Source organism: Rhododendron vialii, chromosome 8a, assembly GCF_030253575.1.
Source record: "Rhododendron vialii isolate Sample 1 chromosome 8a, ASM3025357v1".
Lineage (NCBI taxonomy): Eukaryota > Viridiplantae > Streptophyta > Magnoliopsida > Ericales > Ericaceae > Rhododendron > Rhododendron vialii.
In genome coordinates this window covers 3,355,702-3,382,609 of record NC_080564.1, presented here as the reverse complement: position 1 = coordinate 3,382,609, position 26,908 = coordinate 3,355,702, and the positions used below count along the sequence as shown (strand labels likewise).

At 37.5% G+C, this 26,908-nt stretch overlaps 1 protein-coding gene across 3 annotated transcripts; it reads right to left on the bottom strand.

Moving 5' to 3' along the window:
* Positions 1-1,012: 1,012 nt before the first annotated feature.
* Positions 1,013-26,090, bottom strand: LOC131298350 (RNA cytidine acetyltransferase 2-like). Of its 3 annotated transcripts, none has more exons than XM_058323758.1 (27): positions 25,823-26,090; positions 24,844-24,955; positions 24,660-24,751; positions 22,631-22,802; positions 22,416-22,538; positions 21,087-21,260; positions 19,531-19,635; positions 19,314-19,447; positions 19,135-19,228; positions 16,383-16,481; positions 14,509-14,645; positions 14,189-14,280; positions 12,863-12,983; positions 12,695-12,782; positions 12,481-12,580; positions 12,349-12,401; positions 11,725-11,901; positions 11,592-11,629; positions 9,449-9,545; positions 8,999-9,178; positions 8,805-8,913; positions 8,600-8,669; positions 8,377-8,506; positions 6,228-6,356; positions 4,583-4,708; positions 1,734-1,799; positions 1,013-1,662 (listed from the first exon to the last, which is right to left on the bottom strand). In XM_058323758.1, the coding sequence occupies exons 2-27, from the start codon at positions 24,946-24,948 to the stop codon at positions 1,429-1,431; spliced, it is 3,045 nt and encodes a 1,014-aa protein (XP_058179741.1). In that variant the 5' UTR covers positions 24,949-24,955; positions 25,823-26,090; the 3' UTR covers positions 1,013-1,428. The 3 variants fall into 3 exon arrangements, with proteins under 3 accessions (XP_058179741.1, XP_058179739.1, XP_058179740.1); XM_058323756.1 differs by having other exon boundaries at positions 19,531-19,641; positions 25,815-26,010; XM_058323757.1 differs by having other exon boundaries at positions 25,815-26,010.
* Positions 26,091-26,908: the final 818 nt, after the last annotated feature.

Sequence of the window (26,908 nt, the reverse complement as noted above, 5' to 3'; positions counted from 1 at the left end):
ATTATGACAATGTTGCTTCAATGGTTTCCTAGCTATCTAATGTTACCATCACCACTTTTCCTCCGTTTTAAACAATCTCACCCAACAAGAGTTATTATCTAATTTTCACATTAAATTAAATGCAAACTTCACTTCATTTCATTAACTAAATTTGGAAGCTACACAACAAGCACAATATAAATTAAGATAGTAGATATTAGTTAGCCATCATAAATGAAGTTAAGAGAAGCATATAATCTCGAAGTCAAAGAGAGCATATAATCATGGAGAAGGCTAACTAATAGAGTATCTATCTTAACTTCCCCTTCTCCATGATATCACTGGAGTTTTGGTAGCTTCAGTGGCATTCGTGAAGGTGCATTAGCTGCATCGGAGATTTTTTTCGGGCAAGAGAATGAGGACCATCTGATGTTGCTTCTCAGAGAGAAAGGCAATGTTCGTTGATTGAATTTGATTGAATTGTGTGCTTATTTTAGTGCATGATATCATCTGTCTGTCAAAATCATTACCACCTTGCTGAGTTCGTTTGAACTTTATTAGTTCCTATACTTATCTTAGAATCAGTAAAAGCCAATACTTGACTATTTATCTTAACACAATTGTATTTCCGTATAACCTCTGGGAATTGATTCAGCAGTGGAAGCTTAGACGATCATGACAGTTTCTTTGCAATTTTTCGAACCGAGTGATGACTGTAGGAGTAATTTGGTTTCAAAAGTGAGCATGACAATGAGCAACGAGCACAAAAGTGAGAATGACAATGAGCAACGAGCACATGGTGTTAACACCAAGTGCGCATAGGCAAAACTCGTGCCAAATATAGCACCGCAAATACCTACTATATATAGCACTTCGTATACCTCAGATTTTGAACATGGCTGCTATATTACAAACAATAGCATCTGGAATAGGATACCGTTGGAGATGCTCTCATAAACTGCCCCAAAACAATGGCAACTGTGCAACCCATATTTGTGTACCTCGTAGAAAAAGTATGCACCTTGTCCCAGACTGATGCAAATGCACACCAAGCTATATATACAAATGAGCTATCTCAATTGACAACTATGTGCATTAACCCATAAGTTATGTAATTACTACAACAAAAGAGCTCTCCATTAATTGAACCTAAGTCCCTCTTGGATTGCAAAAAAAAGAAAAATATAAACATAAACTTAAAACAATGGTTCCCCCCTAAATAAACATAAACTTAAAACAAGGGTTCTCCTTGTGCCTGGACAATAGGTTAATTCACAGAATAAATATGAACTAGCCATCCAAGAAAACTGGGTATGGCCCCTGCAGAGTGATACCCATCCATCATTTGACGTGTGGCACTTTCTAACCTATCCAGTCATTCCGGTGTGGTAAATACAGTCTGCAGTCTTGTAGATTTTAACAGCAATGCTCATCAGACATCTACAGCAACTACTTGCTTGGATGACGTTTGCATGTAGCCTTTCCTTTTCTCTTTTTACTATCAGCAGTTTTGTTGTTTTTCACAGCATTATCCCTGGTGGACTTTACACTAATAAGGCCACTGGAAGATATTGTTGAGCAACTTCTGAGAGCCTGTTCAAACCCAGCCTCGCGGTCTGCAATAGAATATTGTTGCAGCAACTCCGGGTTTAACTGGCCTACGTTTTCGGTTTTCATCTTTTCCTGGATGGAAAGCACATTACACTATTAGTCTGAAGATATCAAAGCATTTGTCTTTCAGAAACATAACTCACCATTATTTGCTTTGCACCATCTTCTAAATCATCGTCCACTGATATGCTATGAGGCGTCAATGAAACCTGATTGTGAAAAGGGAAATCATCAAAACCATGTTTGGAAATTAAAGCAAAGCTCACAGAGAAACCTATTCCAGGCACCATAAAAACTGCACAAGCAACTTGGATTCTATTTTCATTCCCTTCATATGCTAAATCCGTAAACTCTTTACTATCAATGGAACCAATATTCCTCAATTTAGGTAACGTTTATTCCATCAGCAGACCCAAGACTGACCACACAATATCTTCCCAAATTCATCAGAGATTACGGAATGAAACTCCCACAACAGCTGCAGGAAAGAAATGCCAAAAACAAACTATATGCGAGACATTTAAAAAGCTGGAGATCTCTATACTAGACACTGCAAAAAATGCGTAAAGGTGGTATTCCATCACAAGTCTTACAATTACCTTATCAGCCTGTCTGTTAGAGACGTATGGGAGGAGGATATAGACTTTGCCTGGATATAGATATCCGGGTTCTCCATATCCTTCATTTGTTTACAACTTCCTTATTTTTAGACACCGCCCCCAATATCCTTACCACATTACCAAAATACCCCCATGGTCCTACCTTGATGGCCCATTTACTGTGTTCACACACAGAGAGAGAGAGAGAGAGAGAGAGAGAGAGAGAGAGAGAGAGCAGAAGAAGAACTCGTCGACACAGACAAACTCGACGACGACGACAATTCAAACACTGATTCCGGCCACGATTCCAACTCCGATTTCACTTTTTTGTTGCACACGACGATTCCAACAGTTCACAACAAACAAACAGCTCCAATTTAGAGCAAAAAGGAATTAAACTAGAAGCTGAAAAATCAAGGACTTCCTCAGCCATCACAAAGGACACAGGATTGAATTCAAAAAAACTAACTCTAACACATATCCAAATGTGCATTGGATTAATACCTTACTGGTAGGGCCTTTCGGTGGGATCAGACTCGTCATTCTCGAGTCCGTCGAGGTTGTCTCTGATCAGAGTAGTAATAATCTTCCTTGCCACTCGTTCTCGAGTCTGTCGAGGGAGTCTCGATCGGTGGTTCGATCGGGTAAGGATGGGAGAAGAGGGGGGAGGGTTTTATTTTGAGATCAAGGTGGATTCCGGCGAGCTGGCCGGCAGGAGGAGAGAGAGAATTGGGTGGAGGGAGAGAGAGAGAGAGAGAGGGGTTTGGAGAGAGAAAAGGGATGAGGATTAGACATAAGAGAGAGAGAATAGGATAAAGGGACGAAAGGGTAATTGCATTTAAAGGGACGAAGGGCAAAAAAGGAAATTCTCAACGTTATCCCTCTTCTAAAACTACAAAACAAACAAAGTAACTTCTAGTCACCCCTTTTAAAAATATAATCCCCCATCATATCATATCCCCCTTCTCAGCTTCTCCCTCCAAAATTTTAAGGCACCGGAGAAATATAAATCTTAAATCGCTAGTAAGACCCCTACGGAATATTCTAACTTGGTCCAAGTATGATATCCTATACAAAGTAGTACAAGTAAATATTAAGCCAGAGAGAGAGAGAGAACACTTCGACAGTCCTCCATGTCCACAACTCCATGCATCCAAATCTTAGAGGATTAGTGGAGTTCAGCTTTTATACAGTCTCAAGCCCACACTGAGGCCAATACAAGTTTACCCAATGATGAAAGCCTTCCAGACACAAGCTAAGGCAGTAAACTCTGGACAGGGCAGAACTCCATCCTTTTGACCAAAATCCGTCTGATCTAATTTCAGGCCTTTTTAGGTATGGGCTGAAGCCTCAACAGACTCCAGCCCTGAAGTTTCAACCTGACTGAGCCAAATCTTTTCCAGCCAAAGTACCAAAAGAGAAACAAGCCTTAATTTTTATTCTTTACTGCAACGTTTAATGTCCCAAATAAATATTGAAATTGCATAAACGTAGCTATGTGGGTTTCAACTTAGGACATAGGTTAAAGCAGAGCTTCTGGTAAGGACCTTAAATGCGGACCTCATAGTTCGGAGCCCCATGCTACAAATCGGAGCAGTTCAACTTGTTTAAAACATGTTTTTAAGGGTACTTGCAAAAAATCAGCGCAAACGAATATCGTTAAGTGCTTGATCCAAACAAGTTTTTTCATAAAACTAGATCAAGCACTTACAGATATTCGTTTGAGCTGATTTTTTGCAAGTACCCTTAAAAACATGGTTTAAACAAGTTGATCAGCTCCGATTATTATTAGCATGGGGCTCCAAACTATGAGGTCCGCACCGTAGGAAAGCAAGGGATCCCTTACCGGAAGGGGACTGTAGGTTAAACCTTTGCTAAATAATACAATGAAAATGTAGTTTCAATTCAGCTTAAAAAAGATCAGTTTCAACTTAGACCATTATCATGTAGACTTAAATTGCTTTAGCGAAGGCTCAGTTTCACCTGGGGTGTATGCGGGACCACTAGAATACAGGATCTTCCAAACTAATGAAGAAATTAAAGACAAATATCTAATGTGGGATGCTCCACAAACAAGATTTAAGTACATAATTTTCATACAAAATGCCATCACGCCGCCAATTGAAATTCTCAGAGTTCAAATCAAATACCCATGATTCTCCTAAGTCCTAACCATTAAAGTAATGCTGCTGCAAACATCCTAAATGGAATTTAGCATAAAATATTCTGTGTATCACTGTATCCTAATCCAGCTTCACAAAATATACCACAAACTACTTGTAAGATATGATACTCAATTCTAGCCATGTTTTCTACCATGAAACCAGAAACCACTTGGTTGTACTAGAAAGGATTGGGGATTCCATGATATATCTTAAACAAATCAAGCTTACCATCCTTTCTCGAGGCAAACTTGGCTCAAAATCTTTCGTTAGAACATCATACAAGTATTTGTAGATTTTCGTCATAACTTTCCTGAACAAAGACAATATTTGCTGCTTTTCTATCTTCATCCTTCCCTGTCATGAGATAAACCAATTAAACTTAAACAAAATGTCCAAACCATGTTGGATGAACCACAAGAAACAAACAAATAAGAGTGAAAACTAAGCTAAGTCTCGCACTGCTTTAGTACGAAACATATTAATGAAAGAATAACACTTGTCCCGCAGGCCTTGACCATTCAGCATAGTTGCAGTAACTTTTCAACTTTTTCAAGGTAAAAAAGAAACATGCATGCAAGTGGTAGCACCTACAATTGTCAACTAATCTATGCAATTGATTCATTGCTTCACTCGGAGCCCTTTTGAGCTTCGATCTGTGATTTCAGGGGTCACGATTTGCAAGTTACACAAGCAATTTTTTGACTTGGGACATCCTCCGACCTTCAATTACTGATTTTGGGCTTGCTTTGATCAATGATTTGGGTTCTGGACTAGAGCTTGGGTTTCTGACATGGTTTGGTTTTGCACTCTCAGACTTCAATCTTCAATATTGATTGGGGTTTTGGTTGGGTACTCATCTCTGTCAATTAACTCAACTTTGTGGTTATGTCACGTATGTTTGAGGTTTTTTCCTGTTGCAGTGGGATTTGTGTAGCTTGAATCAATAGAGGAGCAGAGTGCAATGTCAGGTGTTGGGGAGGGATTACCTTCCAAGGGTGCTCAGTTTGAGGTTTCATTTCACTTTCATACTAATGGATCTTTACTAATACAAACTTGACAAACTTAATGGCACTAGTGCACCGTACACACTTTGCCAACAACAATCACCGTTCTTCAGATTCTTTTATCTTTTCCTTGATTTCATCTATTTTTTCATGCAGCTAGCAGTTACAACGAGACGGAAGGGCTTCTATTGACATAAAAATAAGCAAATAGATCCCGCGTGGTTAATAAGTTGATGGAATGGAAAGTAGAACTCAAAGGGTGTGTCGTTCGTTATGAAAAAGCAAAAGAGAGGATAAATCTTCAAAAAGGGAGAAGGAACGTAAAATGCTTCAATAAACAGGAAACTAAGACGGAAAGAAAGGAGGTAAGGCGTTAATGGGCTTGGTTGAAGAAAACAAAAGATATGTAAGCGCATAATTAGTTTACGACAGAGTTTAAAGAAACAACATATACTGATCAATTCTGCAGTTGATATGAAAAAGACGCTAGAGCATAACATGCACAATCTTGAGTACTTTTGGTTGCAGTGCATGTTTTTTGATAGCTTCATGCTTTGGGTTTTTCTGTGCAAGTTTTCTTCTTGTTTCCTTTCTTTTCCTTCGATTGTACTCCTCAATCGTCAGAATGTTTTGTCTTAAACCTTTCTTAATGTGACATAAAATTGTAGTGCTAATGTTGGTTTCCTAAACCTAGAAACACATCAACGGTTGTGTATACTTCTTGCCTCTGCCAACCGAGTATTAAAGACACACTTGCACTTGGCTATCGCATCATGAAGTTGAAGATAAAAAAACCAGAGCAGCCAACTCCACTCTTTTTTATTTCAAAATTTCTGAAGAACTTTGTGTAAAGAGAATGGAATATGGACCTCAATATATGCAATATCCTGCAGCTGCAAGCCCATGCACAGTAAAACAGAAGCTTCGAGGTGTGATAAGGTAACTGGAAGCTTCTCCTCAAAATAGCACTTAGCAAGCTCTGGAACCAGATGGATGACCTGCACATTGCAATGAAATTGAACTTTGATTCATTAAAAAATCTGATAATGCCATCTCTAACTGAGATACGGACGGCGAAAGCGAGATACACTAAAATACAAAAGAATGCTTCAAAAGACCAAGCAAAAACTCTTAGACCATGTTTTAGTCTTGACTCATTACACTATTGCATAACTGTAACTACACAAAATAGTAGGCATACCTAAATAAACAAAAACAAAATTATCACTAAAGCATATAACTAGGGCACAACAGTATAACTGTGAGAAACTGAACCAAGGAGAGCAAGGAAAGATGATCCTACCACTGGGCTCGCTGATATGTTCTAGCTTCCATTTACCACCAAAATGCATACCAATGTTTTGACAATTGGAAGGAGAAAAAACCGAAGATCAAGAGAGAACATAGTAAAAGATCAGTTGTAAATGGATTCTCCAGAAAGCACATTTAACACCATATAACTGAAAGAGTAGGGATTTTTTTTTTCCCAAAAGAACTGATCTCATGATCTCCATTATAGTTAGGAATTAGGACTTTAGACTCGAGAAACAGTTTCTCTTAGCATAGGCTAGCTTTTGCGAATTCCTGACACTTTTCAATTAGTAATAAAACACCTCGATTTCCCTGGAAACTTGTGCAACTAATGGACCATCAAAGTACAAAGCAATAGTCGTAGCTCAATACAATTGGCAATGGTGGTTGCACACCAAAGAATTTTTTTTTTTGAATTTTATTAGTAGAAATTTTATTTCAGGCTTTAATTGAACACAAAGTCCTGTATCATGAATACCCCATCAACCCATGTAATTCATAATTGAACTTCTAATACATTATCCTAAAACAAGGTATACATCTTGATGACAAAAAAATAGAGAGGAAAAAAAGAATCTATTGGTATCAGTCTCGTGCTCTAACTAATGATACACGGATCCCCGTTTTTGGGCTAAGTACCAGTGTCGACACAACATGGGTGTGGGTGTGGGATTCATTGGAAAATAATCGGACACGTTGGAAGAAGAAGAAGAAGAGAGGGAGAGAGAGAAAGGGAGAGAGAGAGAGAGAGAGATGGATGAAGACTCGAAGAGCTGCTGGCTGCGATTGGCTGCGAAGAAGGTGAGAGACAGAGAGCTGACGCGCCAATCTGCTGCTGTTGTTTGTTTTAGCATGGCGGCTAGGGCATTCTAGTACTTTGTCGGGCCATCTATTCTGGGTTGGGCCACTATTTCTTGTTTATTTCGGGCTCTATTCTTTTATTATATGATTTGGACTTGGGCCATTTTTATTAGTAAATTGGACCAGAACTTCTTTTATTAAGAAGGCTTTCTATGTCAAAAGTATAAATAAAAGAAAAGAAAAGAACGTACTATCCAAAAAACCGATATAAAAATAAATATTTTGTATAAAATACATGAATTTATATAAAAATAATACAAAAATTTATATATAGATATTCAGCGGATCCCCGCACCCGTATCCAAATTTGGATACATATCCCCGAATCCTCTATTTCAGCTTTGAGGTGTCAGACCCTTAGATATGTACCCGCACCCAATTCACGTACCCGAGTCTATGTAACATAGCCTCTAAGTTCTCTCTAAACAATAGACAAATCCATATATCGAAAAACCAGAGCATGTGCCCAAAAAATCTGTGCCAACCTATTTACCACATTTTCCCCCAAAAGAATAGTCGTGAATTTATCCAGCGGTCTAATCTTGCTTGGCTCAAAATATAAAATTTTGTCGAGAATAATTGTAAAAATTTATGAATTTTTTATCGCACTATGTAGTCACACTAATATAAGAAATATTGTATACATATTACAGGTTATAATAGAGCTAGAGCTAAAGAAACTATTGAACACCCTATTAAAAGTTCCTGGAGACGCCATTGACAAGTACTAACCACAAAAGTGGTAACCATAGGCCAGGATGCATCAAAACCACTTGAATTATAAGTTGAAACATCATGGGCCTATTGTGACAAAATTCAAAAATTACTCTGGCTAAAAGTTATAACCTCTCGATAACTAGTGTAAGCTTCCAGCTGCTTCAAATCATCTGAAGAAATCATTGACTTCACAAGCATTGTATCTTTTGATGATACTGAAGGTTCACCTTTAGAGAAGTTGATCTTAGGATCCAATATGCTACATGAGAGAAGAGAGATAAGTGAGTGTGTTCATATTCAACATGTGAAAACCGTCGTCTGGTAGAAAAAACATCTGGGAACAGAAGTTTACCTCATGACAAGCTTGTAATCTAATTCCCTAAAGAGCACAGTCAAACTTCTCACAAACTGTCTTTTGAAACCTGTGAAAGATCAGGGAAGTTAAAATTTAACCATTTTGAAACCGGGTAAGGAAGAAGTCTACCAACCCAAAAAAGAGAGAGGAAGGAACGAGAAGGAAAATTAACCTTGTGTTATCCACAGAAAAAAGGACTTACGCTGATAAAATGAAGTAAGAAAACCCACTGGGCCATTTCCAGTGTTTTCAATGTCGGAAGTGTTCAATGGCTTAAGGACAATGCAGCTTTGCTCTCCAGTCACATTATTCTGAAGCATTAGAAATGGTCGTTCAACGAAAAGTAAAAGTTTTAAGAATCTGAGCTAAATTATAAAGAACTCGGAATATATTTACTGGATGGTCACAGATGTAGAAAGGATAAAACTTATGTTTCTTCCAGAACCGGAATAGATCAGCACCAAGCCCGAAAGAAGCACCAATGTAATGTATCCTTTCAGGCAATCGTTCAGAGAGATGAACAAGCAGAGGGGGTAGATTCTTCCTTGGAGTTATCGTCTCCTCTAGCAATGAAACCTGCAAGTTTTGGCGATTTTAAACGGATGCAACATAACTAACATGTACAAAACAAAGAGAAAACATCCACAAGTAGGATAATCGGTGCATCTCATACACACGTCCAGAGAATGCAATTCACTAGTAGCTTAAAACAAAATCACAAAATGGAAAGATCAATGACCCCTCAGCAAAACAAATCCACACACATTACATAAGAGGGGAACACAGAGAGAAAGGAAAGGAATTTGTCGAACTCTATAAGCTACCCTCTCCTCCCAAAAGACAAACCTCTTTGGCAGCTTCTCCCACATTGACCTGGACATTTGCGCCACCGGCTTTCTTAATGTCTAATTCAGTAATATCAGTTAACTGGCCTTCATAATACCTGAAAATAATAAAAGCACATCTTCATTAAAGGTAATATCAATAAACCAAGGCTATCAAAAAAATCATGTGAACAAGAAGAAGAACGCCATGCAAACAATTGAGAATAAGATGACAGGGTTACAAAAATTAACTAACATAAGCATCCAAATGATAAATAGGTTATTTCCCTTCATACAGAAACGGGCTACTAATCAATACTGAGAACCCTGCTCTTCCTCTCGTCAATCTATAGGAAACCAGGAGTTTGGTAACAAAAATCCCTTATAGTGAGTTTCGAGTAATTTGAAGAATTGCAGCAATAAAACTATTGTTCCCAAGGTGTAGTAACAGGCTCTCCACTTCTCTTTGGCCCTTTCTTTTGAATGATTCTGAAATCAGATGCACTTTCTGTTCTCGATGCAAAGGACCATCACACAAGGAAAGAAGTTTAAACTAAAATTTTAATGGCAGTTCAGACAGTCATGACTGTCACTTGGGACACAAATGACAAATTATATGGTGAGGATGACTTAGACCTACAATACTACGTATTCTCACACAAATGACAAATTATACGGTGCACCGTGCATGTCTTCGTTCTGCAACTTGTGAACCTAGGGTGTACTTATTCAAATGGAAGTAATAATAATAATTTTCTAAATAATATTGCTTTGTTGACCCGAAATAGACTTCACTTGCAGAATTCTCAACAATGTGTTTGCTTCTTAAATACTGAAATTGCTTTTGTTACAATCCACAAGGTTGTCTGCAAGAAAATACTACCAATTTATTCATAAAACCTGTGAGTTTTGACACAATTTTACTTCAACAAAGCATAGTGTGAAACTTTGTTGAGAATATCCAGAGGATCTTGGCACTTCCAATAATCTGGTCAAAGTTAATAGTATCTTTAACTCAAAACACTTTATACGCCATTATCTGGGTCAGTATGTACTGATGTACAAGTTTTTGGGAATACAGAAACTTACTGGTTACTATTCTCATGAATTCTTTCAACTCTGAAAATGCTGTACTTCAGCCAATATTTCTTTAAATAAATCAATTTCATTCCACCACATATTGCCATGAGTTCCAAGTTTCACTTTGATTGCGGCACTCTTTGTTTGGTTCATTTTTATTACTCCTACCACTCTTTATTGGTGTCCAAAAATTGCTCTTTCAAGCAGATGACCGAGGGGTCTTGCTTAGAGCAATGGAAAAACCTGAAGCTGCGAAGCATGAGACACTGAGAACAGGCCCTTGGAGGAAATAATGGGTAATTTTATGTTTGTTCCCAGCAATCTGCACCTACCCCACAATTGCTTAAGTGGGAGATGTCTCCTTTAATTTGGAGTCTTTGCACAAATCCATCTACAACCGTTGAAATTCAATGTTACAACTTCAACCTATAAGATACAATTTTAATTTCCAATGCAATAAAACCCAAATAATAAGCAATTCTAAACCACCTTTCAGACAAAATAAGTCACAGAACCAAGTTTATAAATAACAAGTCAATATACACATACAAGCACAAATATCACGAGAGAGAGAGAGAGGTCCTTTAGTCCTTATCATGATTTCTACGAATTGTTCCATTCTTCTATGAAAGAATGCATTAATTCTTGGATTGAAGTGTTCCAAAATGAATTTTCACCTCAAAACGGGGGCGGAGCCAGGATTTGACTGGAGCGGGGCCATTAGGAAAGCAAATTTTTATGTGCATTTCTATAATTTTTACAGAGTGATTTTAACAAATTGAAGAAATAAATCTCGAGAAATCGACAAAGTCAATGCGATATTCTTTGAACTACTGTGATATAATTTCATACTTCAAGGCATCATGACTTAATACTTGACCAGCTAGATTGTAACATTGCAATATCCAGCACAATCATGCGTCTATTTAAATTTTCACAAGAAACAGTTCACCTAGATTGAAGTTTGCAAACTGAAAAGATGATGAGAACTCCACAGTTATGTATTTAATCCAATGGCATTGATAAAACTCAAGGACTATGGCGAAATGAATTCTGGAGGCAAGAGTCATAAAGTATCCACAAACCTCGTGAGTTGATCCAAAGCAGCCGATCCATATCCATGCTACAAACATAAAAAGTGAAGTCATTATTGTACTGTTCAGAATCATGAGATATTTGTTACTTGGAATTTTAGGAAGTGCAAGGACAGATAGATACCCCCAATGCAAGTGGGTGCACGGCTATTCTTACAATACGTACACCAGAGAGGGAGGGGAAATCAGTCTCCTTATACACTTCACTAATTTTCCATGGAAGTAGATCCCCAGCAGGTTGACGACGCATACGCAAGCTTTGCAGTGCAGAATCCCGAGAAATCTGTCCCTCCAGGCAGACCTGTTTGGTTGAAGATTAAGTGATGTAAACTTCAACGAAACATATTTTGTAAAAACTTGGAACACTGTACCAGATTACAAGAAATCAATGACGTAACGAGTATGTGATTATGGAATATCTTGCCAACCTTATCATATAGTCAATCGAATTTTTATTTTGCAAAGAAAAAGAAAGTCATCGTATATGCAACAAACTGGATAACATGAGAACATATTCTAGGGAGGGGAAGGAGAAGAAAAATTAGAAAATCACTTGATTTATGCTAAATATGTTGTATTCCAATAAGGACGTAAAACTACGCTACAATCAGAAATCAAAACAATTTTCCATGCGAACCTTCACATCAACTTCATGTAAGAGAAAAAAGGGAAGGAAAATAATATTGCGTAACAAGAGAAATTAAACAATAAAAACAGCTCTTAAAAAATTGTGTATCAAGATACTCACTTGAATTACACAAAGGATATCTGGTAGAATATTTTTAGATTCATCAACAGGACCTGCATAGAATTTGTCAGTGAATACTTTTATTTGGAAGAAAGTACACTGTACACTTGCATATGGGATAGGGAAATATACCCAGTAACACAAATAGGTGGTGTGCTGGAGCATCAGCCATCAATTGTAAGTCATTTGGAGAATTTTTGTAGTGAGATGCAACATAAAGAGCAACCATCCGCTATAAAATTAGTAAAAAGGGGGAAAAAACAAGTTACAGACAGAAATGGAAGTTGGTAATAATGAAAGGAAATTAGAAAAGCTTGTTATAAGTTTCACTAAAGGTTTTAGGTACCTGCAGTAATACTTCACTTTCTTTGTGGAAGGAGAACAGAGTATCTCTTTCAACATAATACAAATTGCATTCACTGGGATGAGGAAACCTAATAGCTCAACAGAGAAAACACTAAAACACAGGAGGAACAACCATCTTTTATGTGATGTTAGCTAGACCAATGCTAACCTGCTGATTGGAGGGGCCGAATTTGTAATATCCAAGCAAAGTAGACGGTTGAGCCAAGACTCTATAGGATCCCCACAAGAATATCTGATGGCCTCCTGAAGTTCCAATTTCCGAAAACTCCCTATCGTAAAAAGAAGGTTATAGCAGATGACTGCATGGTTTCCACAGTAAAAAGAAGAAATGAAGAGTTTTTTTATCATTGATATCGAGTCCTTATGCCGCATAGTGAAAGAAAGACACATTGACTGTTGCAAAATAATAAGTTGATCTTAGACAAGGGAACAGATTATGAACGAATTAAATGTTTATGCAGCAGACAAGAAGCAAAGCCAGTAATCAAAATAAGAACTTCTTTGTTTTACCATATCCACAGAAAGAATAGACATGCCCAATACGACAGACACTGATAGGCGTCCAACACACATTATTATTATTATTATTATTATTGTTGTTGTTGTTGTTGATATTATTATTATTATTATTATTATTATTATTATTATTATTATTATTATTATTATTTCTCTGGAGTCTGGACAGTCAAGGAGATGCCTTGGACATACTTGTCCACTTCCCAAACACACTGTATGCCACGTTTGGGGTGTTATTGAAGTTTTGAAAACACTTCGGTGGCAAAATATATCTACACAAATCAACGGGGCACAAACTTGTAAACCCCCCAAAACACCATTGAACACTCACAAAACACCCAACCTGGCTTAGCCAAAAAAAAACACCCAACCTGGCAACCGACCAGCACCTCCACCAGTGATGGACATCCAAGCTTAGGTTTGATGCCTAAAGGGGCCATGGTATGATTCCTGGTCTTCTCTTCACTATCTGTGTCTTATCCGTTTATCTCTGAACTTTACTACCACTGAACCCTATGAGCTAGCCCTTGAAATGTCTTCATTCGATGCATAAGTAGACCATGCAGAAACATTTGGCTACAACCTCAAGATTCCTTTCCAAACCCTATATTTCTTGTCTAATATTGATATGTGTGATTTGATTTTGCCATTTCACAATATTTTCCATCGTTCAGCCCTATCTACTGCTATGATGTTGGAGAAGTTTAATAAACTCCCCGAACCAATGTAAGCAATTTAATATCATTTGGATTCAGCACTCCTAAAAACAAACGAGGCGATAAACTCTTCCATCACCTAAAAGTGGCTCTTTCATGAATAAATAAATAAAAAGAACTTGAATCACTTGATGAGCTTTTTCTATTAGGATGGCTTCAAGCTTTCAGCAATGAGTGAGTCTCAAATCAAAGACTTATGAACAGATGAATGCCTTCACAAGTAGAGGCAAATTAATTCATACCATTTTGACTCTCATTAGAGCCAGAAATCTGACTTTGCTTCTCCAAATGACTAAGAAGCTTCAGAGACAAAGAACGACCGGTGCCTTCGTATCTGTATAAATAAAGCACAAGAAAGTGATTAAAAAATATTTCAAGTAAAGTACCATAAAAACATTGAAAAGCAACAAACGAGGTTGTTGTGAGGTTGTTGTAATGTAGACATACTTGCAAGAATAGAAAACAAACAAAGCATATATGCATCAAACTAAAAATTTAAGTACAGAACAAACAAGAAATTGTGAGTGAGGCTCGAGCAAGGATAATAGGAAGCGCAACATACCCATTCACTGTTGACGACAGAAAAACCATGTAAGGCCCGAGCAAGGACCGCACTAGTGGTAGGGGAATGGCAGCTGCTTCATCAATAACCAAAAGCTCAACTTGGGAGAGTTTTAAATGGTCGTGGGGCTCTATATACTGTTTCAAATGCACAGTCAGATCAATGATACAAAAAATGCCAAGATAACCAAAATCACCAAAAGAACATAACTACAATATAAAGAACAAGAGATCCACACCATTCGTCTACTTGTTTCCCAACGAAACTGAAACCAGTGAGGAAAATCGTATGCAAGTTATCTGGCCATCCAGATAACCCATTGATCATTGTACGAGTATTCAACTTTCATATGTATGTTCAATATGTTTGGATAGTCTAGAAGAAACAAACAATGGGCATGACATATACAGCAAATCGGACGATTTGGAATCCATGTATACGTGCATTGTAGTGGTAGTGACTCAAACATTTAACGTCAACCGTTATAAAGACAAATAAAAAGTCAGCGCAGCACAGGTTATGAATATGGGTAGGCTCGATGAAAGCATGCGGCGTTTGTAGCAAAAGGAACAGGGGATGCAACAACCAGGGTTATGGTGGTTTTGATCACGGTCATCCTATGGCAAGTAACGTAGTTCACAGTTTGTAAAGGTTTCCTTCAAAATTCCAACCATCCATTCTTATGGTTCAGAAAGGGAAAGAAAGAGAGAAGAGAGATTCAAAAATTACCAAAACTGATCGAACATTAACCAGAATGGCATCCTCTAATCTAAGTGCTAAATGCAACTTGGTATTGTAATCTAGACAATATAACACCAGAACGTCCTTGTCCATGGACTAAAATAGACTGCCACCATCCAAATAAAACCGTTGGTCCTTTCTTCCATTCCAGAACTTCAAGAAAATTGATTATGATAGCAAACTAAGCACATCGAAATGTCTGTACTCTCAACAAGTGCTGCCAAAAGGCAAAAAGATGCCAACGTGTCAAATTGTTTCTTATTGTGTCCCATTTGTTTGTCTTTGCCTTTCAGGACGCATGCCAATGACATATGTGACCACTATCCAGCCAAGATTTATACAACCCTACACTATTTTCTTCATTGTTAAAAGACAGACAATCTTCGGGTGAATATGAAGCACCTAGATACAGGTTATGCTTTTGGAATGAAAGAGAACTTCAAATCCGCTTTGTCTACGAACGAGCTATAAGTCAGATCAAGTAAGTCACAATACAGAAGCAGAAGCAGAAGCAGAAGAAGCAGCAGAAGCAGAAAGGAAATAAAACACGGTTCTATAGGGTGAAATAGAAAACAGGAAATAAAACAACTGAATTGGCAGGAACATAGAAGTAAATCAGCCAACGCACCCAGTTTAGGCCGAAATGACTGGTTGATCACAAAGATAAAAGCTTTGAGGTCTTACGCAAATGTCATGTGAGTAAAATTTTCACAGTAACTGGTGCGACATATTTTGTTGAAGGAATTCCTTTCATAAGATCCAATAGTGCAATGGCCACAGCTGCCAAAGAAAAAATGTAATTCTGCCCACACCCAACTTGTGAAGTGGCATGGCTAAATTCTGATATACTTGATACCCAGGACTTAAATAAAATGAAACACATCAAGGTTTCCGAGTTTCATCAGTTTAAAATAAATCTCAGAACAGATGGATCAAGCATGAGAAAAAATAACAAAGGCCAATGCACAAAGAAAGGGTACACCCTTTCAAATTAGTTTCGCATGTGGTGCAATTTAAAAGGTAAATATCATTTGTGTTTGTGGATGCAAGTAAATTTCAGGAATAAACAAATTGACGAGCAAAAAATAAGATAATAAATGACAAATTGCATAATCCGTCACATATCCATTTACCTGAACTGTTTGTCTATGCTGCTTGTATATATTTATCTGTCTAACTGCTTTGCGGCACTCTGGATTACTACTTCTTAGCAAATCATAATCAAAATGCTCCTGGAAGGAGGAAAGACCAAAATGAAAAGGAAACTAAATAAGGAAATGCATAATACTAAGAACGAATTTACTTCAAACGAATCAACTAAATTGGAGATAAACTGGAATTCAGGATTCAGATCACTGAAGGGCGAAGGCATAGAGCATAGGACATAAAGCAAAAGACAAGTACAATAAAATTCCCAAACAGAAAGCGAATGACACAATTTCCAATTCCCGAAACATTGTACACTCTTGTGCAGACAAAAGAGGTTTCATACATGTAGTCCTTCCCCAGATCTTTCGGCGCCGTGAAAATGCACCACTTACCAACATAAACCAGTCCTCGAAAAGTTGTTTTGTTCTTAATGACAGAGAAGTGCTTCAGTGACTAGTGAGCTAGTCTTTCAAGATACCTGATAGACACCAGAATCTCTGGATAAAAGAGAAATAACAAGAGCCCTGATAGACACCAGAATCTCTGGATAAAAGAGAAATAACAAGAGCCCTGATAGACACCAGAATCTCTGGATAAAAGAGAAATAACAAGAGCCCTGACAAGCTGGCTTTGAGTTACTTTCGGAGGAAGAAAACATATAGCCCAAGGACCATAGTAATTCTTACTAAACCTCCACTTAGTTCTACCAATTGGGTCCCCTTCTGAATTGGACTTCCACTAAGGTTTGGATAGCTGGACTTCAAGACAAACATTCACTCCTAAGAAGCTGAATCCATGTCAGGCACCATAGCAGCTTTCTTATACGAGTGACCATGTTTAAATATGTAAGAAACACTGTATAAGGATTTTCTATTCATAATTTACATCCAACTCAGAACCAATTGGGAATGAGTGGAGAGGCCGCCCAGGCTCATATACTAGTTTTGCAGGTAATAATTAACCGATGTGGGACAAACTCTAACACTTTCCCGCACATGCAACCCCCAACTCGCACATGGAGAGGTAAACAAGATTGAACAAATACTCCAAAACCACTCTGATATCATGTTAAAGCATTCGAACTCAGTATAAATTGGCAATGAGTGGAGAGCCCATGCTCATATACTAGTTTTGGAGATAATAAACCAACGTGGGACAAACTCCAACAAATCTATTGTTCTACATAAAAAATCCCGTTATCGAAAGATTGAATACTTGCATACTATCATGCTGCTCTTGCTCTGTCTTTTTAAATAGCAACCTTTCTTCTATCAAAAACTAATTAGTGTATGCTTAATTTAACAACACCACAAACCAAAGGGAAGAAGGGGGCAAGGGAATCAAACAAGTCAGGGGGTGTATGTGTGTTTATGTTCTTTGTTTGGAGCACCAAACATAACAATGGCTGATTATCCAAACTATGACACCTAATTTTCTTAATTCACATCTCTAACAAATGCAACATACTTGAAATGTCCACAAATAAAGAGGATAAATACGACGTTCCGCTGAAGTAGAGGAAGGCCCGTAGAAAATGCTTATGGGACATAGACTTCTAAACTAAATAAAAGAAAACAAGGAAAAAAGGAAAAAAGGAAAAAAGGATAAATAGCAGACAAGGTCTCAACACCCCAATTATAAGCCAAAACATCCACACCAATAGCTAAAATCTTTAAAAAGTGCAATCTTCACAGAAGGAATCCTTTCAACCTCTGACATCAATTTCAATTTATAACAAACAGCCTTACTGACTACCCGGCAGATTTGACATTCATATGCTTCTTCTTGAACTTCCACTTACACTCTCTAAAAGCATAACAGGCTTTTTAGGAATGATCCCCCCCATGAAGACAGTACTCCAACCCCTGAGAAGATATCTTTGCTTAATTGCTCATAGCAAAATGCACAACCGTATCCTTCTAAATGCATTGCCCCTCAAAAGACCTGCTTTCCTATGTCTGCCATAATCAGAGGTAAAGTGCAACCTCTTGAGATCCCTCTCCTTTGAGGTGTTACTGGTTCAGTTATCTCAATGGTTCTACTATCATTACTAGTAAGTTTAGTCCAACGATATGCAATGATGTTCTTGAAACATATGGAAGGCAATGATGAAACATTTTCCAGTACCCCTCCATGCTTGTCTCCATAGTCAGAACTCAAAACCACAACACGCCATTCCATTTTCATAGTTAAGCTAGATGATTGAATCACAATCCAAACAGGGACACATTGCTTAGCGAGTTCCATTGCCCCAAACAGTATTCCCCATAGCAACAAAAATGGTTTCATGGAACATTTGCTCTTGCAATCAAGAGTCAAAGTTCCATCCATAGGAATTAGGAATTTATTTGCAAAACTAGTCAATGGGCTTTTGTCGAAGTCCATTCATCAATGACTTCCATTGTTCTTGTTTGTTTCAAGAACTCATCACACTTTTGCCGAATAACCTGATCTTCAGCAAATGGGGAAAAAAAAAGGTATCCGTACAAACCATGTAATCACAAATCCGTACCCCGAGCGCACACACATTAGATACAAGAACACATAAAAGTCAATGTGCACAACATATAGGATCTGAATTTCAAAAAAAAAAAATTTAAAGGATGGACCGATTTATCTAAAACAGAAATGTAACATCAAATTCCCAAAAACCTAAAAGCAGTTGCAATATGAATGATAATACACACAACATGCTCGTCACTACATTTGTCAATCATTACAAAAGGAAAGACCAACCTTGTATTTCAGCGCCTGTAATCCCCGACAAACGAACTCAAATAGGGACTTCAAATTTTCCGGTGTAGGAGCAGTTACAAAGATATTTGAGTACCTACATACAGTCATAAGGTCTTTAGAGAAGGAGATAATAAGAGGAAACTGAAATATATAGCTTTTTCATCCTGCGTGTAACACACCCAGCAGCAATAGCTCCTGCAATTCCTAAACCAAGAGCCGCTGATTTCCCTCGCCCACGTGCTGCAGTAAGTGCAGTAGTGCTCTGAACTTTCTCGTCCAAGATAGCATCCAGGAATGTAGAAACTGCTTTACCCTATTTTACAATAACAAGCAGATAAGCATGGTCACTCCCTTCAATAAATTTTCCCATATGATGACTATAACATGGATATCTACCTGATCAAATGTTGTACACATCCCAACCAATGGACCAACAGGGAAAACATCAAGAAGCTGCTCCTTTAAACTCAATAAGTCTTGCTCTGCTCCCGGGAGAGACTCCTGGTCCTTCATCGAATGGAAGTAGAGAAACAATAACTAAAGGAAACTGGATTCACATGGTACAACCAAAGGAAAAAAATTAAAGTAACCTATACTACAAATTTGACACCACCAAGGATACCTTCTTATAGTAAATCTTCTGCATTTGACACAACACGACATTTTGCACTGAAGAATACTTACTACGATCCTACAGAAGAGCGCAAAGATTTTGAAAATGGGCTTCAAGGATGCTCATGAATAGCTCATGAAAACACGTCCCATTGGTAATTCTCGAAAAAAAGACCGAAATACCCCTACCCTGAAAGGTTATTAACCAGTCTTGGCAAGGCAAAGCACAACTCTGTCGATATCCTACCTCCAAGCCTATCTAAGAACCAATCTCTGTTATAAAATGGACCTTCCGACTATTCTTGAATTTCTTCACTACCATTCATAAGAATGCAGCATAGCCTATAAGCAATAATCGTAATTTTATGACCGCTAAAAGTGGACCTCGATTACTTGAAGTTGCCTATCTTTTTTGTAAGTCTAAAAAATGAAAATGTAGAAAGACTAAAAGCACAAATGCGGACACGAACATCCAAGACATGGATACATTGATGCGTCATTATAACAATTGTTAAGGCATCCAACTCCAAACCAATTGGCAATGAGTGGAGAGCCTATATTTAACCAATGTGGGACAAGCTCTAACAACAAGAATTAAGACATGAAACAGAAAGGACACAACAATTAGTAAATGGTTTTCTATGTGCAGGCGAAACAATAACAGATACTGGATTTCCATGTGTAGGCAAAACAATAACAGATGCTGGATTTTTACATTGTATCTCCATTCATGACTTGCATATAACCAAAACAGTTTTTTCTTACGTCAAAATGTTTTTCTTTGTGTTTTGGTAACAGCAAAAAGCTATTTTGACAGTCTACGCACTTGAAAACAAGTGCACACATTTTAGGTGATGAAACACCTTCGTAACAAATTTGAATGTTTTGAGATTTAAATTTTGCAAAATTAACGAAAATAAAGGGCAAATAAATAGGTATCACTATAAATTGTTTTTCTTGAATCACAGATCGCAAATCAATGTCTTCAGTACTTTTACTGTAATTCTTTTGTGTCTAGGTCAAGGAGAGACATGTGATCCTCAAATGTCCGAAGCTTGTCTGGTCTCAAAATCAACTTAATAGGACACACTTCAGTGTTTGCTACATGTTAACCGCCGACACACCACGACCACCCACATAGAATAGATTGTAAAGTCAAGTAAACTTCTTGATAGGATAAGTAACAACACAGAAGGCCAAAACCACTATTACGTTAAATGACAAATCAATATGCACAGTTTTCTCTGCATCATGTATACTCACATCACTAAAATAAGTTTCAAAGAAATTGCATATTGCAAAATAAAAGAGATGTTGTCCAGGTTTTAGCATAAGCTTGCCTCGATAATGGAAGACACAGTTGTCAACTTCATATGTGATGAGATTGGTAGAATGTTAAGCTCATCATCCATAACCAGGCAGGCTTTGCATGATCCAAGAGAGAGCAAAAACCGTTCATTGAAACGAGAAACTATCTCTGAATGTGACTCTGTTCTAAACCTTCCATGAACATCCTGCAAAACAGTATATAATAACGTAAAATGAATATAGCCTAAACATTGACATGGAAAATGAAATCATGAATGCTTCTACTGAACATCACAGAACAAATGTCATTGTATTTGATTCAAATGGTTACCAACCTTACTGTCAATTGAAAGAGGTGCCAGAGAACAATGTGCCATAAACCATAATTTTACGAAGCCAAGGGAGATATTACAGATGCAAAAGAGAACTGATGTGAGGAAAAGACATCCTAATAGCTCTCTAATAAGCAAAGATGAAGAGAAGATTGCACATGTTGGCTTAATGAATTTTGATACGATGTTGGATGGAAGACCTTTGGAAGATGGAGCAATGTTCATTGGTGCTACCAGGTTGGCAAATTCATGACTTGAATGTGAAACCTAAGGAAGATTGGATCACTCAGTTGGAGAACATAAAGGGCTACGGAAGTTCTTCATCTGCATGTGTATGGAAAGAAAAATGGCAAGAAGTATGCCATGTGTTTTGGTCCATCACAACAAAAGGCCAGTCATTTCACGGAAAAGAACATGTTGCAAGCTTGATGGACCTACTTCTTAAAATATGGTCGACCAAGGCAGCTTTGCCGCCGACCATCCTAAAAGGATTAGCCAAGTTATGTCCTTTGCTCCACTACTACGAAATACCGATATATCCCCACGATTCCCATGCAAACAATCTGTGAGGGACTCAACAAACAAGTCACTTCCCTCAATGCATGCACTAAAAGAGAGGATAGATCGCAAGAAATAAGTACTTAAGGTTACTAGCGATTAAATTTACATCAACTCATATTTTAATGTGACAAGTGAAATCAGCTCTTACATGCTATCTTCAACGATCTGCTACAATCACATTAAGAGATGTTTTTGCATATATGACATTTGTTCTGTGATGTTCAGCAAAATGAATATGTGTATGTGTATGCATATATACACACACACACACATATGCTAGAATGCTGTTCAGAGATGCTTTTGCAGGTATTGACCCAGATTTTCTATATATAGATAGATATATATATATATATATATATATATATAGAGAGAGAGAGAGAGAGAGAGGGAGGGAGGGAGAGAGAGAGAGAGAGGGACGGGAACAAAACATATACAAATCATAGGACAAGGATGGGGTTAGTAACAAACCATAACCATAGTACATAGACTGCTTAGAGAAGAAAGCGAACGAAGAAGCAACACGACCAAACCACCACCTTCCACTGTCTCAATGGTTCTTGCAAGGATATTAGGTGTCAAAGCCTCAAAGTCCTGAATCCATTGAAACAAAAACTCTCTATCACACCACAAATATAAAATAAGTTGATACGTGTTGATATACAAGTATTAAGAAGGGACCAAACCTGTAAGATGCACATGCCATATGTGTTTCCAAGGATTCTATCGGATTCTCGGTACAAGCAATAAGATATGGCCCCACTTTCAAGGAAAATTGAAAATGGATCAACCTTTTCAGGATCTAGAAGACCCCTTTGCATTAACTTCTTGACCTGCTTTGTGCGTTTTCTCTTGTGGCTGACAATTAAGTAGCAGAATAAGAACATAGTTGCATTATAATGGTCGACATGATAAAGTACAGGCCTTAACGCTACAAGGATAAGAAGAATTATCATCAAAAGAGAGGAAATGCAAAACATAACCATTTGCATGCACATGCAGCGAATCCAAATAGTACCAGCCTTAAACCCAAATTCTAGAACCCAAAGTATGAACCGCAGCCTAAGCTTTAAACAACAAAAGTCTTACTATATATTGGTCTCAGCCCATCGAATAGACTGTCCTCGAACCGTCGAAGGCAGTTCCTTTCAACACCAGCCTGGGGTTCCTTTTACAGTACACAACTCCGACCTATAAAGCATTCTTACCATATTTGCCGAACATAAAGCTGCAATTCAAAGCTTCACCTGTCGTGCTCTTGTCAAAAGGTCATCCTCAATGCTGTCTAAGATCCATTTCTAAATCGAAGCAGGCTCCGATATACGATTACGTATTCAATAGATCATATGGAGATGTTAACTTACAACAAATGAGATCACTTTGATTTTAGTAATATAGAGCCAATTGATAACCTTAATACTGGTATACTATGTAGCACGGATACGGACACGGATACGGACACGGACACGGCAATTCTAAAAAAATGGGGACACGGACACTGCGGGGGAAACGCCACGTGTATAAATAAATAATAAATAAATATATGTACATATATATATAAAAAATTATGAACCATTGTATATGAATAATTTCACAAACTGTATAAAAAATTTTCAAGGGAAAAATTACAGTTTAACCCAAATGTTTTGAATAATTTCATATTAACCCCCAAAAATTTAAAAAATGTTACATTTTAACCCCCAGCCGTGTCCCCGCTGTGTCCCCTATCAAAAAATAATAAAAATTACCCGCCGTGTCCCCGTGTCCAATACGTGGACACGGCGCCCCTTTGGAGTGTCGGTACTACATAGCTGGTATAGTAGTATATCAAATATAGAGCCAAAAAACTCAGCCCAATGGTTGGACGTAAGTTTACAAAAAGACAACTGAGTAAATATAACACGGGGAATTATGACGTAAGTTTACAAAAAGACAACTAAGTAAATATAACACAGGGAATTATGAGAATCCAAGGGATCAACAAGCAAATCACAGACAAAATCCTTTCGGCACAAGCAGCAAGGGCTACCCAAGCTTCTCCGTTACATGTTTGACGTAGTTGCGATGTGTCAAAATAACTACCTTTACGCCAACAATGGATAGGAATAAACCATTTTCAGCACATTTTCAGGAGAGAAGGAAGAGACACGTGACCAACATCTGTCAGATAAGAACATGGAACCTAAGAAGAATTTACCCCAGCTCTAAAGAATGGGAAGTCAACACCACTGAGGGAGACTATTTTAGAACTACGTGTATTACAACAATACAAGATGCCCCTTGTCTTAAGGAAATTTTAGGCCCTTGTAGTTAAAAGATACAATTTCAATGTAAACCATAATCGATGGGCTTAAAGGACTCTCACTTTCCTTCCTTCTTATATCAACTTGTCACCTCTATCTTCTTTCCTCCTCTCCTACATGAGAGGCGGAAGCAACCACAGCACCCTCCCTCAATTCTTTTCTCTACTCCTCCAATATTTTTTTCTTCCTCATAGGAGTCACAGCTTAGAATGTTTCATTTGGATATATAATGTCCCATACTCCTATCAGAGCTTACAAATTGATGGTCAAATATTCTCATCAACCTAGCTATATTCTTCTCCATACGGCAATGTTCAAAACCAATTTTCGTTTAGTATCATTTTGCTTGTGAAAAGACTCACAAAAAACTCTTTAACAAATTTACACTCAATTATCAAACTAGTTTATGTACCTGCTTAGTTCGAGTTTCTCCTTGTAACACCATAAGACGGTCGGGCGAGATTTAATGACTGCCTTACTCAACATGTAGTGGAGATTGACAATCTGCAGGACCCACATTATTATCAAAACTCATAAAGCCAAAAACAGTTAATGAATAGAGAATAGCAATAGCCACGTCAAAGTAAGAATTGAACCTGATCCCGTGATTTGTCACCAATGATGACAAACATGGACCGATTCCTTGTCTTTACTCCATTTTCAATCAACGTCCTAATGCGATCATCAACCTTCTTCCTCATGCTGTACCTGAAAATAAGATGGATAAAAATCACTCTATGAAAAACGAATTCCCACTTGTTAAATTCTAAGCAAGCTAAGCACAGATCCCATCCAGTTGGTTCCAAGCACAAAAGCAAAGACAACCCAAAATAGTTTCAAGTTAAAAAGACATTCCAGTAACTAATAAAGACAACTAAATCACTGCGGTAACCACATATACACAGGCATTACTTTATTCGCTGCGTCTCATTAATTGGCAATGTCAAAGAACGTATGCAACCAATCCAATCCCACCCCATAGCAGTAAACAATTCATCCACCTTTCCCAACATAATAATCTTCCTTCCTTATCCCACCACGAAACCATTGATTGGAGGTCGAGCTTACAATTTAAACCCTTTTACCATCACAACTAAATATCAAATCGTATATCCAACTACAACAAGTAACTCAGGTGCACAAAGTCATTCAAGACAAATAGCTTCATGGAATGAGTCTTTGCCAACTTAAACATCATTCACAGCATCAACACAAACTGCAATCCCATCATAAGTTCATAACCACAGCATCACTTCTACGTACCTTTGGGGCACAAAATTTTTACAAAGGGCAAGATTCTATTTCGGAAATACAGATACAGAAATAGCAGAGCATTGCCACAGTGCTATAAGCTTTCTTAAGGAATGATTTGGGGGAAAAACAGTACTCCGTTTCAGAAAATAGTCTGAAATTTTGAGAAAAATACTCTGTTACTAATTCAAAGTGCACCAAAAAGCAGGGCCGGACCTCAGCAGAAGCGTAGAAAGCTACCGCATCAGCCCCCGAAAAATCGCTACAAATATACTTCTATTTACTAGACCCCAAAATATCACCAGACAGTACGTACCAAGTTACCTAAAGGTTTATGATTGAGCTGATTTTCCACAGGCCTACTCGGATTTTTTTTAAATTATTGAATGGCTGATTTTCCACAGGCCTACTCAGGAGTGAGCCACCGTGGCTGTCGGTTCTCACCGTCGGTGTGTTTGGTTGGTTTCTCTGGTTTTTCCGAATAAGAAAACAGAGAGAGAGAGAGAGAGAGAGAGAGAGAGAGAGAGAGAGAGAGAGAGAGAGAGAACTTCCTGTACGTATCGTCGCGGCGGAGCTGCAGCTTGCTCGGATTAAAGAACTAGGTTGTGGGCTGACACAAATATATATAGAGCTATTCGTAATTAATTTTGGCCGCTGATTTTGTGAATTTTTTTTTTTTTAATGCTACTTAAAATACACTTGTATGAGAGTGGCGGTAACAAAAAAAAAAATAATTGGCAAAATCATTTCCCATAATTTTGACACCCTTATTATAGAGTACTCCCTGTCCATTAATAAATGTCCTTCATACTTGATTTGAATGCATCTGATCATTTGGATGTTTGGTATTTTTTGTCCTTAACTTTGCATATTTTCTCTTTTGAGACCCCCTAATTGAATGTTTGACAATTTAAAAGTGTCGTTGTTGCGTCAAGTCATATCCGGGTTAGGATGAAAAATATCGATTGTCTTGTGATTTAATTGTTTTGTATTTTTTAGACGATTAGTTTGGTTTTGTCCAAATTCTCTAAAGTAATCTCCGTTTTATAAGTGTCGCTGTGCGATTATCAATACAATCTTTTAACTTTTTGACCAAAAAAAAAGAAGGAGAAATGGATACATTTTTATATTTTGAATCTATTTTTTTAATGAAAAATAATAATACTATTTTCTGCCTCCTAATCTTCTTTAATTTCTTTTTCTAAATTTCAAAAATAAATTTTAACAAGTATAAATACCAAAATAATAAATTTAATAAGTCATGCTAAAATAGTAAATTTAAATTTATTATTTTGATGCTAAAATAATGATATATTTATATGCATGAATTATGAAAAACTAAAGTAAATTTTTAGAAGTTACTATGAAAAATGTATATCTATAGACTACGGAAAACAAATACTCCTCACT

Excerpts from the sequence above, each read along its gene's own strand:
- LOC131298350 (XM_058323756.1), bottom strand. The coding sequence starts at position 24,948 with ATGAGGAAGAAGGTTGATGATCGCATTAGGACGTTGATTGAAAATGGA. Across the intron at positions 19,642-21,086 it reads CTGTGTCTTCCATTATCGAG|GACCAGGAGTCTCTCCCGGG; the intron begins GCAAGCTTATGC and ends CATTCGATGAAG. Across the intron at positions 8,914-8,998 it reads TCTACATCTGTGACCATCCA|AATAATGTGACTGGAGAGCA; the intron begins GTAAATATATTC and ends CTAATGCTTCAG.